At 36.2% G+C, this 15,521-nt stretch overlaps 2 protein-coding genes across 19 annotated transcripts in view; both read left to right on the forward strand.

Moving 5' to 3' along the window:
• LOC106871424 (poly(rC)-binding protein 3) overlaps positions 1–15,521 on the forward strand; it is a 388,844-nt gene that overhangs the window by 190,920 nt on the left and 182,403 nt on the right. The window lies entirely within an intron of this gene.
• Positions 11,257–11,727, forward strand: LOC106883516 (protein ZBED8-like). Its single transcript, XM_014934544.1, has one exon. It carries the CDS (start codon positions 11,257–11,259, stop codon positions 11,725–11,727), a length of 471 nt encoding a protein of 156 aa, XP_014790030.1.

Below are 15,521 nucleotides of genomic sequence, written 5' to 3' on the forward strand. Positions count from 1 at the left end.
ATATATATATATATATATATATATAACAGTTGCTAACTGAATATTAAATACATAATTAACTGCAGTTGCTTAGAATATGGTGATAAGCAAAAATTCTTTCTACTATGAGCGCGTGGTTTGAAATTTGATTGCATCGACCTCATTACTTATCTGGTACTTATTATCAACCTCCAAAGGATGAAAGGCATAGTAAACCTAGCCAGAATTTGAACCGAGAGCGTGAAAACGGGCAGAATACCGCTAAGCACTTCCAGCATGCTTACTATTCTGCCAGCCCAGGCAAAAATATTTAGGCAGTATTGTAAGGGGCATAACTCTAAGATAGAAATGATTGGAGTTGCCCCCCTTGTGTCCTTAGTCAGCAAGCCACATTATCTGAAATTAGAAACGTGTTATCTTTCCTTGTATATTGTGAGCAGTTCATGTTTTCTCATGGTATTTGGTCCTTCTGATGCTTTGGGCCTAATAAAAACCTCACATTACTTGAAAGACATAAACACGAATAGTAGAAATATGACCATTGAGTTTATGGTCTCAATTCCTAACAATAATGCAATTCTTGACAAATTTTTACCTTTTTCATTTCCTTTGCTTTGCCTTTCAGTCAATAACATCATTTCAAAATTGAATGAAATTTTCATCTTGCTTGGACCAACGGCATCAGTTCACACATACTGAAAGTTATAGTCAACACCAAAAGATTTTAAAAAAGAATAATTTCATGTATATTCTTTTAATTCCATACCTTATAGTATGCTAAAAATAATAACCAGTTTTGTTATATAAACTTTTATACTTTTAAATTTTTCGTTGGAAAACTACTGTGACAAAAGTTTACTAAATAACAAAAAAGTTGTAAGACAAAACTTGTCCATTGTTTTATCTAATATTACGAAAATTGAATGCCAAAATGAATTGTTGATATCCACGAAGTGATTTTTCTTCATCAACTTCATAAAAAAAATAATAATAATAAACAAAAAGAGATGCTAGTGCATCTTCCCACTTCTTCATTAGCAATAAAAATAGTAATGAAGTTGTAAATAAAAAAGAAAAACAAATAAAACAAGCAAGCAAATATGTCAACAAAAAACCAGTGACATGAACGTGAAAAGTGATGATCTTATAAAATCAAGTAGGCCTGTGTAGAAACGAAATATTTCAAAGCTAATTTGCTTTTTTTTTTTTGTTACTTTTTATTTCCAAATATTTTGTTGCTGCTATCGCAAACTTGATGATTATTTCCCTTGGATAAGTACAAGGATAACAGAAGAGATTTATAAGCCCAATGAAGCCTTTTTCATTACTTCACAAATATTTTGTCTATTTAGGCTTTCATAATCTCGATGAAAAATTAGTTCTAGTCTTCTTTTACTTTTCTTTTCTTTCTCTAATATTTCTTTTCCCTTTTGTTTGTTGTTGCTGTTGTACTTTTTGTTCTTCACCTACTCTTCTCTCCTTATCTTCTCCTTTCCCCTTTCTTCTAATGACCTTGATGTAAAGAAACTGCTAGAGATGTTTGGAAGCATTCCTTCTGCTATCAGCTTCAATAATACAGATTCTTCAGATAACTGATACACAAGAATCATTAACTTATATGTTTTTCTTAGATTCACATTTTACTACAGCAATAATACTGATTTATTTTTACAAATGGTATCATATTTCTGAAATCTTGGCCCACTTCTAGTTTCTTCTTCTTCATCCACTCCACTTGTCTGTCTTTTCTCCTCTTACACTTCCATCTTTCTTAATTATCTATATATTTAAGATACTAATGAAATAAATATTTGTGATATTGTTTCATTTGAATATCATATATAAAAGTAGATTTAGTGGGGTGAATTTAGGAGATTAGACTGTAGTATGCAGTAGCTAATTATTTTATAAATCTCAGAGGTATTAAAGTGTTAGCATGCACACACACACACACACACACACAGACACACACACACACACACACACACACACACGTGCGCGCAAAAATACATACAGTACTTTGAGGGTTAATCTAGGAGATAAAAAATAATACACCTAGCTTAAAATATATATATATATATATATAAATATACAAACATTCATATGTTTGTATATTTAAACCTCTTCATATTTGCAGACAAAACAAGAAACTATACAAGAGAAGTGAAAATACATACAACAGTATCTTATAACCTACAAAACGATCAGCATTAACATATACAAATCAATGCGTAATGCATAGTAATGAATCACAAGATCTAAGACAGACTAATATATTTCACAAACAAAAAAAAGATACCTTCAAAACATTGAGGTCCTTAAAATAACTTGCACTTTCACCGAAATGCAGACTTATTAATCTTGCCAAAAATAATGTAGTTTGTAAAACAATCTTAGATATTATGAATATTGACACTAAGTGGTCAAAAATATGAATCTGTAGATTCAAATTTGAATGTGTTTCAACAGTGTCCAAAACTGAAATGAAAATTTATTTAATTTGACATCATTGATCATTATTTTTCCATAAACCAGGATCTACTAAAAGCTGTCCATCTTGTCAGAAGAAGCAAGAAGTAACATATGAAGTCATATGATGAATATTATGCCACAACATCCCTACATTTTGACAAGTTAAAAAAAAGACAGAATGGGTGATTTCAATGTAACCGCTGGCTTTGATGGGGCCAAAATATGTGCAATTATAGGTTTGCTTTATGTGGCATAGCTGGTCATAGACTGAAGAACTGGAAGTGAAAGGGAAGTGACATCAGGTGAGGAGGAGAGGAGGAAGAAGAGGAGAGTGATTTGAAAAGGGTGTTTTGGACAGGTGGGCTGGTTAGCTTGAACAATCTCTGCATATTCTAGCTTCTGGCTGGTAGTGAGGAGGAGGTAGGGCAGTGAGTGTCTCTGAGATGCATAACAAGTTTGAGTCAGTGACTGAGGGGTTCCCAGAGGTTAAGGTAAGAGAATTATTTTTGCCATTTATCATACGGGGTGTTTCAGCTCCTATTTTCTTTAGTTAATGTTTCACATAGCAATGAAAATAAAGACTGGAAGTAATTTTATTTGGCCTTTTTTTTCTGGTGAAGGTGATGTTGTGGCCAGAATTTAAAAAAGTAAGGCTTGTCATGAAGTTACATGGAATAAAGGATGTGGGGAGTCTCATGCTTGTATACCTGGAAGAAAGTAGACAAAATTTGTATCTGGAGATGGACAAGTTTGACTAATTATAGCCTGAGAAGATTGAGGAGTGGTTAAAAGATGCTTACTTGGAGGTTGCCTTCATGGCATGTAAGAAGCCAGGGAGGGTGAGAGGGATGGGATGACGGATGAATGATTATGTGAGCGAGATCAAGATACATAGGTGCAGGCATGACTTGGGTGGTAAGAAACTTGCTTCCCAACCACATGGTTCCATGTTCAGCTCAATTGTGTAGCACCATGTGCAAGTGTCTTCTACTATAGCCTCTGGCTGACCAAAGCCTTGTGGGTGGATTTGGTAGACGGAAACTGAAAGAATCCCATAATATATATATATATATATATATATATGAATGTATATAATATCAGAATTTAATCTCTCCACCCTGAAGACAGATCTATCCAATGTTTCTTTGCTTTCAACACTGGTTGCATATTCTGGTGAACTACATCTGCCAAAATTATGAAGTAATTCTGAGCCCCCAGAAACAGCTGTCAGACTTGTAACACCATATCTTCTCCCCTTTATTTTTCTGAGTCTTTGTACTCTGTATAATCTTGCTCCATTAGTATATAAATATCCATATATGTATTTATACATATATAAGAAGAAGAAGAAAGAAGACAGAAGTAAACCACCAACCTTGCCCTACTCTAAAACAAATTTGAGGTGTCAAGCAGAGACCACCAGTTCACAATTTTCCTTACACTCTTATACAGGTTGATGGGAAAAGCTTAAATTATGTGAAGCCATTTACATGTCTTAGTAGTAAAGTGAATTTGAGCACTTCCCTTGATGACGAAATCGTCAACTGTCTTGCAAAGGCAACCAATGCATTTGGCAATCTCCATCATCACCTATGGAATGAAAGGGGCATCAAACTCGACACCAAAGTACAGGTTTATAAAACAGCCATTCTTACTACTCTCTTGTATGGCTCAGAATTGTAGATACCCTATAGACGACACATTAACCAACTAGACATCTTCTACAAAGACTGTCTGAGGACAATCTGCAGTTAATCACTAAAAGGCAAAGTTCCTAATGCCGCCTTGTTTAGCAAGTGTAAGGTTGGTGGAATTGAGAGCTTCCTTATACAATCATAATTGTGCTGGGCTGATCATGTTGTCACAATGAGTGATGAGAGAATACTGTAAGTCCTCATGTACAGCCAGCTTTAGAATGAACCCAGGAATGTTGGCTGACAATGGCTCAGATATAAGGACAAGCTGAAGAGTAACTTCTTAGTGATGAAGATAGCTTATTGCCTTAGTACAAACAAAATGGAGTTGTTGTGTCAAAATGGTATTAAAAACTTTGTTGCAACCAGCATTAATAAGCTTCAGGGTGCAAGGCAAAGGAGAAAAGCGGCTGCAAATATACCACAAATCTTCAAAATTTGCAACATTTGTGGCCTTCTTTGCAAATCGTTGGTGGGACTTAAATGTCACTCTTTGATATAAGCATTATGACTAACAAAGAAAGAGTACATTGTTGGAACATCATATGTTGAAACCAACGCGAGAGTCCATCATTTATACTTTAATATACATTGTCTAGGAATTTTCAGCGTTGCTTTCTCTTTATTTATATGTATACATGTTTATATATTTTGTACATCAAGCCCAAGCTGTTTTATTTCCTTATTTGCATCATTATCTCCATATCTGCTCACCTGGATTCCTCTTATAGTTACTCTTTACCCCATGGATGTAGTCTGTGGTAAAGATTTCAGAATGTAAGTTCAAATCATTTAAGTGCTACTTAGTGTTTGAGCATCTCTGGATCTCTTCTGTTGACTATAGGTGTGTGTGTGAGTGTGTCTTTGTGTCTGTGTTTGTCCCCCCACCACTTGACAACTAGTGTTGATTTGTTTACATCCTTGTAAGTTAGTGATTTGGCAAAAAGAGACTGATAAAATAAGTACCAATCCTAAAAATGAAAATAAGTATTGGGGTTGATTCATTTGATTAAAAATTCTTCAAGGCAATATCCTTGCATGGCTGTAGTCTAATGACTGAAACAGATAAAAGAAAGATACTAGCTGGGTTTTCTGACTGGGTGATGGGGAGAGAGGTGAAATTGGTATTTGTGACTGGTTTCCATGACGTTATCTCATTGAGATAAGGTCAGAGGAACCAGACACATTTGTACATACACATAGATATGTAAGTGGAAGTGGATGTGCTCGGTGTGCAACAAGATTATCGTTTTGGTTGTGGTTCTTAATTGTATTCTCCTTAAACTCCTTCTACTGCCTGATCTGGTTGGGTTCAAAGCAGCCTGTAGAGGACGAGAATGTAAAACAAAAAGTACATCTCTTATGAGAGAAAAACATGCAGCATGAATTAGATATTCTTTTATTTCTTCTGTTACAATTATTTCTGTGTTCAGTAATTGATTTTGTTATATTTTATATGTGATTTACAAAGAGCATTTAATCATACCAAACATGTTCTCAGATATGGCCAAAATATGAATCACAATCATGCAAGCATTTTATATAAATACCTGAGAGATATGAGATGATCAGTGGGAAGGGGAGAGGCAGAATGGGATGTAGGTTAATCCCTAACAACATGTGTATATAGGTGGAGAGATAACAATATAATGAAATTGGAGGGGATATAAATCACCAAACCAGACATAGGTTTTCTGCTGGGGTGTCTAGCTGGGGTGCACACTAATCTGCTCCATGCAACAAATGAGTTGTTTGCTTTCATCACAATACGTGCACATAGGCATACACACATACACACTCCCATGTACATTCATATATATCATCATCGTCGTTTAACGTCCGCTTTCCATGCTAGCATGGTTTGGACGATTTGACTGAGGACTGGTGAAACCAGATGGCTACACCAGGCTCCAATTTGATTCGGCAGATATATATATATATATATATATATAGGGTGCGGTGAATAAACTGTCATCTAAATTATACAAAAATGAAAAATAACACTGACATTTCATTTTAATAGACATATTTACCAAAATTACATAAAAATATCTTGAAATGCTAAAGAGTAAATTTATTCAATAAAATCGCCATTGGCTTCAACCATGACCTCCACATGACTTTGGAATCTTATGCAACTCTCATGAACAGTTTCTTTGTTTAAGTTGATGAATGCTGCCATAATCCTTGCCTTCAGTTCATCTTTGGTGTTACAAGGAGTTTTGTTGGTCTCTTGTTCAACTGTGCAACCCACACATAATAATCAAGGGGGTTGCAGTCTGGGGAGTTAGGTGGCCAAATGTTAGGGGTAGTTTGGTTGCAGAAATTGTCTGACAGCTGTGACTAGGTTCTCCTGGTGGTGTGGCAGGGTGCAGAGGCCTGTTGCCAGACACAGGGTCTTCCAACAGCTACCCTCTTGACCCAGGGAAGCACTACCTCCTCCAGGCACTTGATGTAGTCTTCTGTGTTGAGTTTGTGGCCGTATGGGAAGATGAATGGAGGCATAATGTCACCATCACTATTGGTCACTCCAAACACCATGATGTTGACTGGATGTTTGAATTTTATCACTCTCAGTACATGTCCTTAGATTACACTCTGAAATGTTTGTATTGGAGTTTCTGGTGCAAAAGTGAAGTAGTACAACACATCGTTCCCAAATTTCTGGCAGAGTGAATTGTATCATGGTGCTGTTTTTCTCACAGAAAATGCCCAACTGACTATACTATACCATGTAGACAACAAAATCAAAAACAAACAATGCACATGCACAAGATTAAAAGTATAAAATGGCGACAATTACCTATTGCACCCTGTATATGCACCCACATAAATCTCCCTGTTTATATATATGTATGTGTGTATATATAAGCATGTGTGTATGTGTATGTGTTTGTGTATACAAAGGAGTGCATGTAGGTATGTACGTCTGAATGTCTGTTTGCAGATGACATGATGGGGTGCTAACAACTCTTTTGCTGAATGGGGCAGATAAGTGGACACAGTAGTTGAAAACCTGTGTCTGGCTTGGTTGCTGGTGATTTATAACTCACCAGGTCAAACAGCTTGACCTCTGTCTCTAGATATCATTTGGTGACTTACCTCATATTGTTATCCATCCAACTATATACACTTGTTGTTATGGACAAACCCACATCCCATCTTTCCTCTTCCCTTTCCATTGGTCATGTACCTTTCAGGTATTTATGTAAGATGCTTACTTGTTTGTAATTTGTATTTGACCATTTTCTGAGAACATGTTCGGTACGATTACATATTCTTTGTAAGTCACATTTATAATACAATATCATCAGTTATTGAACGCAGAAGCATGTGTAACAGATGATACAAAGAAATGTGAAATTCAAGCTCTCTCTTTTACTCTCTCTTTCTCCCTCAGTCAATCTCTCTCTCTCTCTCTCCCGCTCTCTCTTTTTTCCTATATATATCTTTCCTATATATTTATATCTTTTATTCTTTTATATTCTTTTACTTCTTTCAGTCATTTGACTGTGGCCATGCTGGAGCACCACCTTTAATTGAACAAATCGACCCCAGGGCTTATTCTTTGTAAGCCTAGTACTTATTCTGTCTGTCTCTTTTGCCGAACCACTAAGTTACGAGGACATAAACACACCAACATTGGTTGTCAAGCGATGGTGAGGGGAAAAGCACAGACACACAAATACAAGCGCACACACACACACACACATACACACGTATATATATATATATATATATATATATATATATATATATATATATATATATATATGTATATATATAATGGGCTTCTTTCAGTTTCCATCTACCTAATCGACTCACAAGGCTTTGGTTGGCCTGAGGCTATTGTAGAAGATACTTGCTCAAGGTACCATAGAGTGGAACTGAACCTGGAATCATGTGGTTTGGAAGCAATTTTCTTACCACATAACCACTCCTATATATATATGAAAAATACTGAAAAAAGTTGAAAATACATGAAAATCTTCTTTTATATATGTGTGTGTAAATGTATTTGTACATCTATGTGTATAATTGTCCACTCATTCATTTAACATCTTATCTTCTAAGCTGGCATGGGTCTGGGCAGAGTGTCATTTGAGACAGGATTTTGTAGTCAGACGCTCCTACTGTCATCAGTTCTTACCAGCTTTCTGAGAAAGGGATTTGTTTATTGCACAAGACTTTGAAAGTACAAAGCAACTTATTACAATGTCAGCATAGAATGTCAGCATCAACACTGATTTGCTCAAGTGGAGACAGCATAAAATATAAGCCTGCATGTACATTCTCACATGCACATGCATGGGTGCGTGCACACACACACACACACACACACACACACACATACTGCAGGAACTTCATGGTATATATACATGTGTGTGTGTGTGTGTGTGTGTGTGTGTGTGTGTGCATACATATAAGCACCCCTGTGAAGAGGCAGGCTTGAAAAGACTGGAAGAATGGGGGCAGAGAGAATTATATCAGGTAGCTAGAAGAGAAGCTAAATGACAGGACTATCTAGCAAGTAGCAAGGAGAGAAGCAGTAAAGAAGAGGTTTGTGAATGTTCTGCAGTATGAGGATCAGAAACAATTGGGTTGTTGTGGGAGAGAGGTGTGTACAGATAGATAATAGTACACTTGCACTTAATGGTTCTGAAAAGAAAGAAGCATGTAAGTGTTTCTATGAAAGGCTATTAGATGTGAAGAATGTATAGGAAAAAGAGAATCTTCCCAATGTAGACCCAATAGAGAGACCAGCTATCATAGTTGACAGTAATATGACAGATTAAGTAATAAAGAACATGGAAGCAGGGAAAAATCTCTGGTTTATCATAAATAACTGCTGAGATGCTACAATTATTTAGCAGAGTAAGATATGGCTTAGTCATCTGTATAGTTAATCAGGCTATATGACCTTAATCAAGTCATACAAAAAGGTACTCAACAACTAGTACATTATAGTTAATTGTTGAAAGGTTAAAAAAGATGCCTTAGGTAGATGCAAGTAAAGACATACCAATTTGCTGGACCAAGTAATGAAAGTTACAGGAAGAATTATTACCTGATTAATTGGTTTCAAATTTTGGTACAAGGCCAGCAAATTTGGGGAAGTGGCCAAGTCAATTAAATTGATCCCAGTGTCCAACTTATTTTATTGTCTCTGAAAGGATGAAAGGTAAAGTCAATGTCGACAGAATTTGAACTCAGAACATAGAAACAGACAGAATGCCACTAAGCATCTTGCCTGGTGCGCTAATGATTCTGCCTACTTGCCACCTTTTAATAGCCCAATTAATTAATAAGTGAATTAAACTTGATGACATGCAGTTTGATTTTATACCTGAGAGACAAACTACTGCTGTTCTCTTTCTTGTAAGACAACTGCAAGAGAAGTATTTAGCTGAAAGTAAGCCATTATACTTAGTATTCATCAACTTGGACAAAGTCTTCAACAAGGTTCCTTGCTCTATAATCTAAAAGTCTCTAAGTAAGCTAGTGGTGGAGTCATGCAACCCTGGTACAGGAATACTGTAAGTATGGTAAGAATTAGTAATGAGTACAGCAAGAAATTTATCAGGGCTTGACTCTTAGTCTTTAGTCTTAGTCTTAGAAAACAGACAGGACTCTTCTTCTTTCAGGAAATGACCCTGCTTGATATCTACGGAAGGTTTAGGTAGAAACTCCACACAATGTATTCAATGTAAGCTATGAATACATAAGAGGTGCAGTGGAATCAGGAAAGTTAACAGAGAAAGGTAGACTTCATTTGTGGCAGATGCGTAAGAGCAATAAACTCTAAGAATACATGGAAAATAGATTTAGATTTTCTTAAATGTGCAGATGTTTCATACGGTAATAGATAGTTTCTGTCACCTAAGTGACCTAATTAGAAGTGGAGGGGGATGGTCTGAAAGTATAGTTGCTAGACTGTTACTTCTATTGGTAATGTAAGGCCTCTCTCTCTCTCTCTCTCTCTCTCTCTCTCTCTCATACACAAACACACACACACACACACACACGGTGTAAGGCAGATGGTATGATGCTTGTATATGAACAACAATGCTACATGTTGGCTCTAAATGCAGAGGACAAGCAAAGACTTGAAAGAAATGAAGCTAGTATGCTCTGTTGGATATGCAATATATGACAAAATGCAACTGTGTTGAGAGAAAAATTGAGCATAAGAGGAATCAGATGTAGTGTTTAAGAGAGCAAACTGCATTATTATGGTCATGTGATGTGTATGGTTAAAGATAGCTTTTTAAAAGAAATGCCAATTGCTTAAAGTGGATGGAACTTGTGGAAGAAAGCAATCCAGAAAGATGTGACATGAAGTAGTGAAGACTGATCTCAATGTGTTGAGCCTCATGAAAGAAATGGAAAAGAACCAATATGATTGGAAAAAATTGAATAACTCCAGCAATTTAGCTTGGAAAAGTACATTAATGTGCCAAATTTTAAAATTTTTGATGAACTTTAATTTTTGAAATGCTGGCAGCCAAACGAACTGGATCCATATTTGCTCCAGTCAAGAATGTCATCTGACTCTGCTCTATTGACTTCTTCTTCTCTTTGGGAATACCACACTGCCTTTCTGACACCATCTGTAGAAATTCGTTTTCACATTTTCACTTTACTGATGCCTCCAGTCAAGAAAATTTGTTGACAGTACAATAGTGATTATTTATCGTTTGGATTTATTCCCTCTCCTCAGAATTGTCTGTTACCAATGTGCCTTCTTTGCCATCAAACATTGACCAACAAAGCAATGAAACCTTCACGCTTGAAGTATCACATTGATGCAAAGCATTCTGACAAGAAGGACAAGCCATTGTCATACTTTTTGCAACTGAATGCCTCTTTCAAAAAGCAAATACAAACATTCAGCACGCTACTCCAAGAAACTAGTAAACAGGAGAATGATGGTTTGATTGCATCGTACAACATGCTTGTTGCTAAGTCTGGAAAGTCTCACACAATTGGAGAAACATTACTTTGTCCGGTTATCAAAGAGGTTTTGTCAGCCATTATGCAAGAAAAACCTGATAACATTATGAAGAAGATCCCACTTAGTAATAACACAATTTCTTGATGCATCAATGAAATGGTCAACGATGTAAAACATCAGCTCATTGATATTCTCCAGCATTCTGAATTTTCTATACAAGTAGAAGAATCAACTGTTGTGAACAATCAATGTTTGATGATGGTATATGTCCGATATCTTAGCAACGACCTTCAACCTTGTGAGGAAATGCTGTTCACAGAGAAATTGCTGCTTGACTCAAAAGGTGCATCTATTTTTCTCACTCTCAAGTCTTTTCTTTTTGAACATAATATCTCACTCAGTATTATTCTTACCTGTGCATCTGATGGAGCCCCTTCGATGATAGGAAGATACAGATGTTTTTCATCTCTCCTAAAGCGTGAAATTTCCCACCAGATACTAACTGTTCATTGCATGGCACACCGGCAGCATTTAGTGGCAAAAAATATGAACAGTAGACTGAATGATGCTCTACAGTTAGTTATCAAGACTGTGAACAAATTGAAGTCTAGTCCCTTGTCGGATTGAATTTTCCGTTAACTCTGTCTGAAAAATAGTGGGGACCACACTAAACTCTTATACCATACCGAAGTGCAGTGGCTGTCAAAAGGAAACTGTTTTACGCCTTGTTGAACTGTTTCATATAATCATATCTTTGTTTAAAGATACTCCACTCTCCACTTCATTAATGGTTGTGAGGTGCAATATCTTTTTTCTTTGTGATATATTCATAAAATTAAATGATTTGATTAAGTTATTGCAAGGAAACAGAAAAACTCTCATTGATTGTAAATTATTTATCACTACCTTCATTTTGAAATTGGTGCTGTATAAGACTAACATCTCAAAATATCACATCCATCAATTTCCAGAACTTTATTCTTTGAAAGATGAATTGGTTGATGAGGATTTAACTACATATTGCAACTATTTACAATCATTGCACAATAACATTGTGGAGCAATTTCAAGATGTTATTGCACTGAATATTCCAAATTGGTATAGCAATCCGTTTGAGGTCAATGCAGTCAATTGTGAGGATGATGTTCAGGAGGAACTGATAGAATTACAAAATGACAATGGTATCATAATGCGATATTGCCGTAATGGCTAAGAAGGTTTGTGGCACTGTCAGAGCATATTGAATTCCTACACCAATCTGTGGAAACAACTGAAATTGATTTTGCTTTCCTTCCCTACCTCATACCTGGTTGAATCTGGTTTTAACCATGTTGGAACTTTACTTTCCCATAAAATAATTGGACTGGATGTGATACAACAAAGAGACTTGTGGCTAAAGTCGACAAGTTTGAAACCAAATGTATCTGCACTAGCTGCATCACACCAGACACATGGTTTTATTCTTTTCCTTTATAATACAATCATTAATTACTTTTGCATTGGTAGTTCTGATCAATGGTTCATTTAGGGAAAATGAAAATCAGTGTAAAAGGAAGTGCAAGTTTCCAGAAGTTAACCTGTCTTCATAATATAGTGTTAATGTTAGAATTTTATTCACACTTGTGGCAAAACTAAACCGCATATTTAGTCCAAACGGCACTAACAGGACAATAAGTCTACGATATAGTGTGTGTCCGATGATACAAGGGGGTGTTTTCCTAGGGGATTTTGTGTTGGTGGGGGGGAGGGGCGGTTGTGTCAGGGTTTTCTTTACACAGGTTGGCGATGGAACATTCTTTGGCTGATAGGTGGGCGACATTGCAATTTGGCATGTAAAGTACTGATTTAGATAGTCGTATAGTCATGTGTACAATGCACACACACCTATTATGATATATTATTATTATTGCAAGTTGGTGATAAACTCTACAGGCATGGAAGTTCTGTCAGGTGAGACTGTCCAAAATGCATGTAGAGTGATGAAACTGTTCTGCATGCACTTATGCAGTGTATGAATGTTGCTGAATTGTGGAATTATGTTGAACAGCTGTTATCATGTGTGAGATGCATCTGACTATCAGCTGAATCCATCATGAGGATCGCCCCACCAACTACCTTTAACAAGGTAAGGTAGGTAGTGTTCCTTTGTCTAGTGGTTATGATGAAAGAGGTTGTGTGGAGGACGAGGCTGAAAGGATTGAGGAAAGACACCTTCCTCTTCAGTCAAGCTCTCATCGACTTTTTAAAGTTTCAATTGGAAAGCTGGCCCTATGCTTACATACACATTCATACACACAAGTACATGATCCCATATGTGTGTGTGTGTGTGTGTGTGTGTGTGTGTGTGTATAGACACATGTATGTACTATATATTTATATTCTTGTACACATATACACATATCTACATAGACCCATGCATAAACATGTGTACCCCTAAGTATACATGCATATATTTTTACATGCATATATATACATATACTCACACATCACATGTATACATATACCTAAATACTTACACTCATAAAAAGACACTTACATATGTGCATTGATCTACATTCCATGATGAAGTGGTATATTCATATAAGTGTACACCTGTAACAACCCTGGAAAATATATATTTACATGTATGTATACATAGACACATACACACATATACACATATACCTATGCAATAGTGCACACATATACAGGTGTACACATATATACTTGTACAGATATTTAAAATTCTTAAACAGACTAAAAGAAAAATGAGGCACAAGCATGTCTGTGTGGTAAGAAGCTTGTTTTCCAACCATGTGGTTCTGGATTCAGTCCCATTGTGTGGCACCTTGGGCGAGAGTCTTCTACTATTTCAAAGCCTTGTGAGTGGATTTTGTTGACGGAAACTGAAAGACATCTGTTGTGTGTGTGTGTGTGTGTGTGTGTGTGTGGTGTGTGTGTGTGTGTGTGTCTGTGTCTGTGTTTGTCACCCACCACTGCTTGATAGTCAGTATTTATGTCCCCGTAACTTGTTTATGTCCCCATCACTTCTTTATGTCTCTGTAAATTAGCAGTTTAGCAAAAGAAACTGATAGAATAAGTACCAGGCTTCAAAAAAAAAAAAAAGTACTGGGGTCAATCCATTCAACTAAAATTCCTCAAGGTAGTGCCCCAGCATGGCCACTGTCTAATGACTGAATCAAGTGAAAGAAATACATAGAAATGCATAAACATTAGCATATGCAGACGTATTTTTTTCACTTAAAATTATACACACTGCATACCACTAACTATATGGTTGTTGTTATGTGCAACCTCCTCAGTTTTTACATATGTTAAATTTAGGTGGTAAATTCATAACTAAACAACATATACATGTTACATATAGATACATGTCTATACATGTATTGCAGGAATTACAAGTAGACCTGTGCTGTTACTAGAGGTAGAGGATGATAAGAGAATTAAGAGAAAGTAATAATAGTAAATATATAAGTGTTCAACTCTAAATCCATATAATTCAAGTCTGTAGCTAAGAGCATTCAAATGGCCCAGTTATAGCTACAAGAATAAGTATTTAACCTAACAGCAAACAGAGAAGAACATAGTTTACATATACAGATTGACATGCACACACGCACATATCTGGTTCATAGCTTAGGAAATACCTAGTATTCATCATTATACATAATCACAAATATGTGTAAATGCTTATAGATTATTGCATTGTCCTCAGTCCTCATAATTGCCTGACGATTGATTATGTGAAACTCTGAGTAAAAGTTTGTGAGACTTTTCAGCATTAATACGATATTATCTTATTCTACCTTTGATATTTGAATGCTATTTTCTCCACTTTGTTTTACACCTATGTACTCACATGTGTATATATACTCACACATTTCCCTACCACATGATTCTGGGTTCAGTACCACTTCATATCATCTTGGGCAGGTGTCTTCTACTTAATCCCAGGAGTGGATTTAGTTGATAGAAACTGAAAGAAGCTCATTGTATTTATATTCATATGTGTGTGTGTGTGTGTGTATGTTACTGTCTCTTGCCTTGATATCACATGATAGTTGTTAAGTGTCACTATCAATGCAAGCAGTGTCCTCCATTTTCAATCCCATGTCAAAGCATAACATATGGGAAATATTGCCTTACTTGGAAACAGGTGAGCGTTGACAACAGCAAGGACATCTAGCTGTAGAACATCTGCCTCAGCAAATTCCATCCGAACCATTTGAGCATAAAAAAACTGAATGTTAAAACAATGATGATGATATGTATCATCATCATCATCATCATCGTTTAACGTCCGCTTTCCATGCTAGCATGGGTTGGACGATTTGACTGAGGACTGGTGAAACCGGATGGCAACACCAGGCTCCAATCTAATTTGGCAGAGTTTCTACAGCTGGACGCCCTTCCTAACGCCA

Source organism: Octopus bimaculoides, chromosome 17 (assembly GCF_001194135.2).
Source record: "Octopus bimaculoides isolate UCB-OBI-ISO-001 chromosome 17, ASM119413v2, whole genome shotgun sequence".
Classification (NCBI taxonomy): Eukaryota; Metazoa; Mollusca; class Cephalopoda; order Octopoda; family Octopodidae; genus Octopus; species Octopus bimaculoides.

What these genes read in the sequence shown, in the direction of transcription:
- LOC106883516 (XM_014934544.1), top strand. Translation starts at nt 11,257, where the DNA reads ATGGTCAACGATGTAAAACATCAGCTCATTGATATTCTCCAGCATTCT.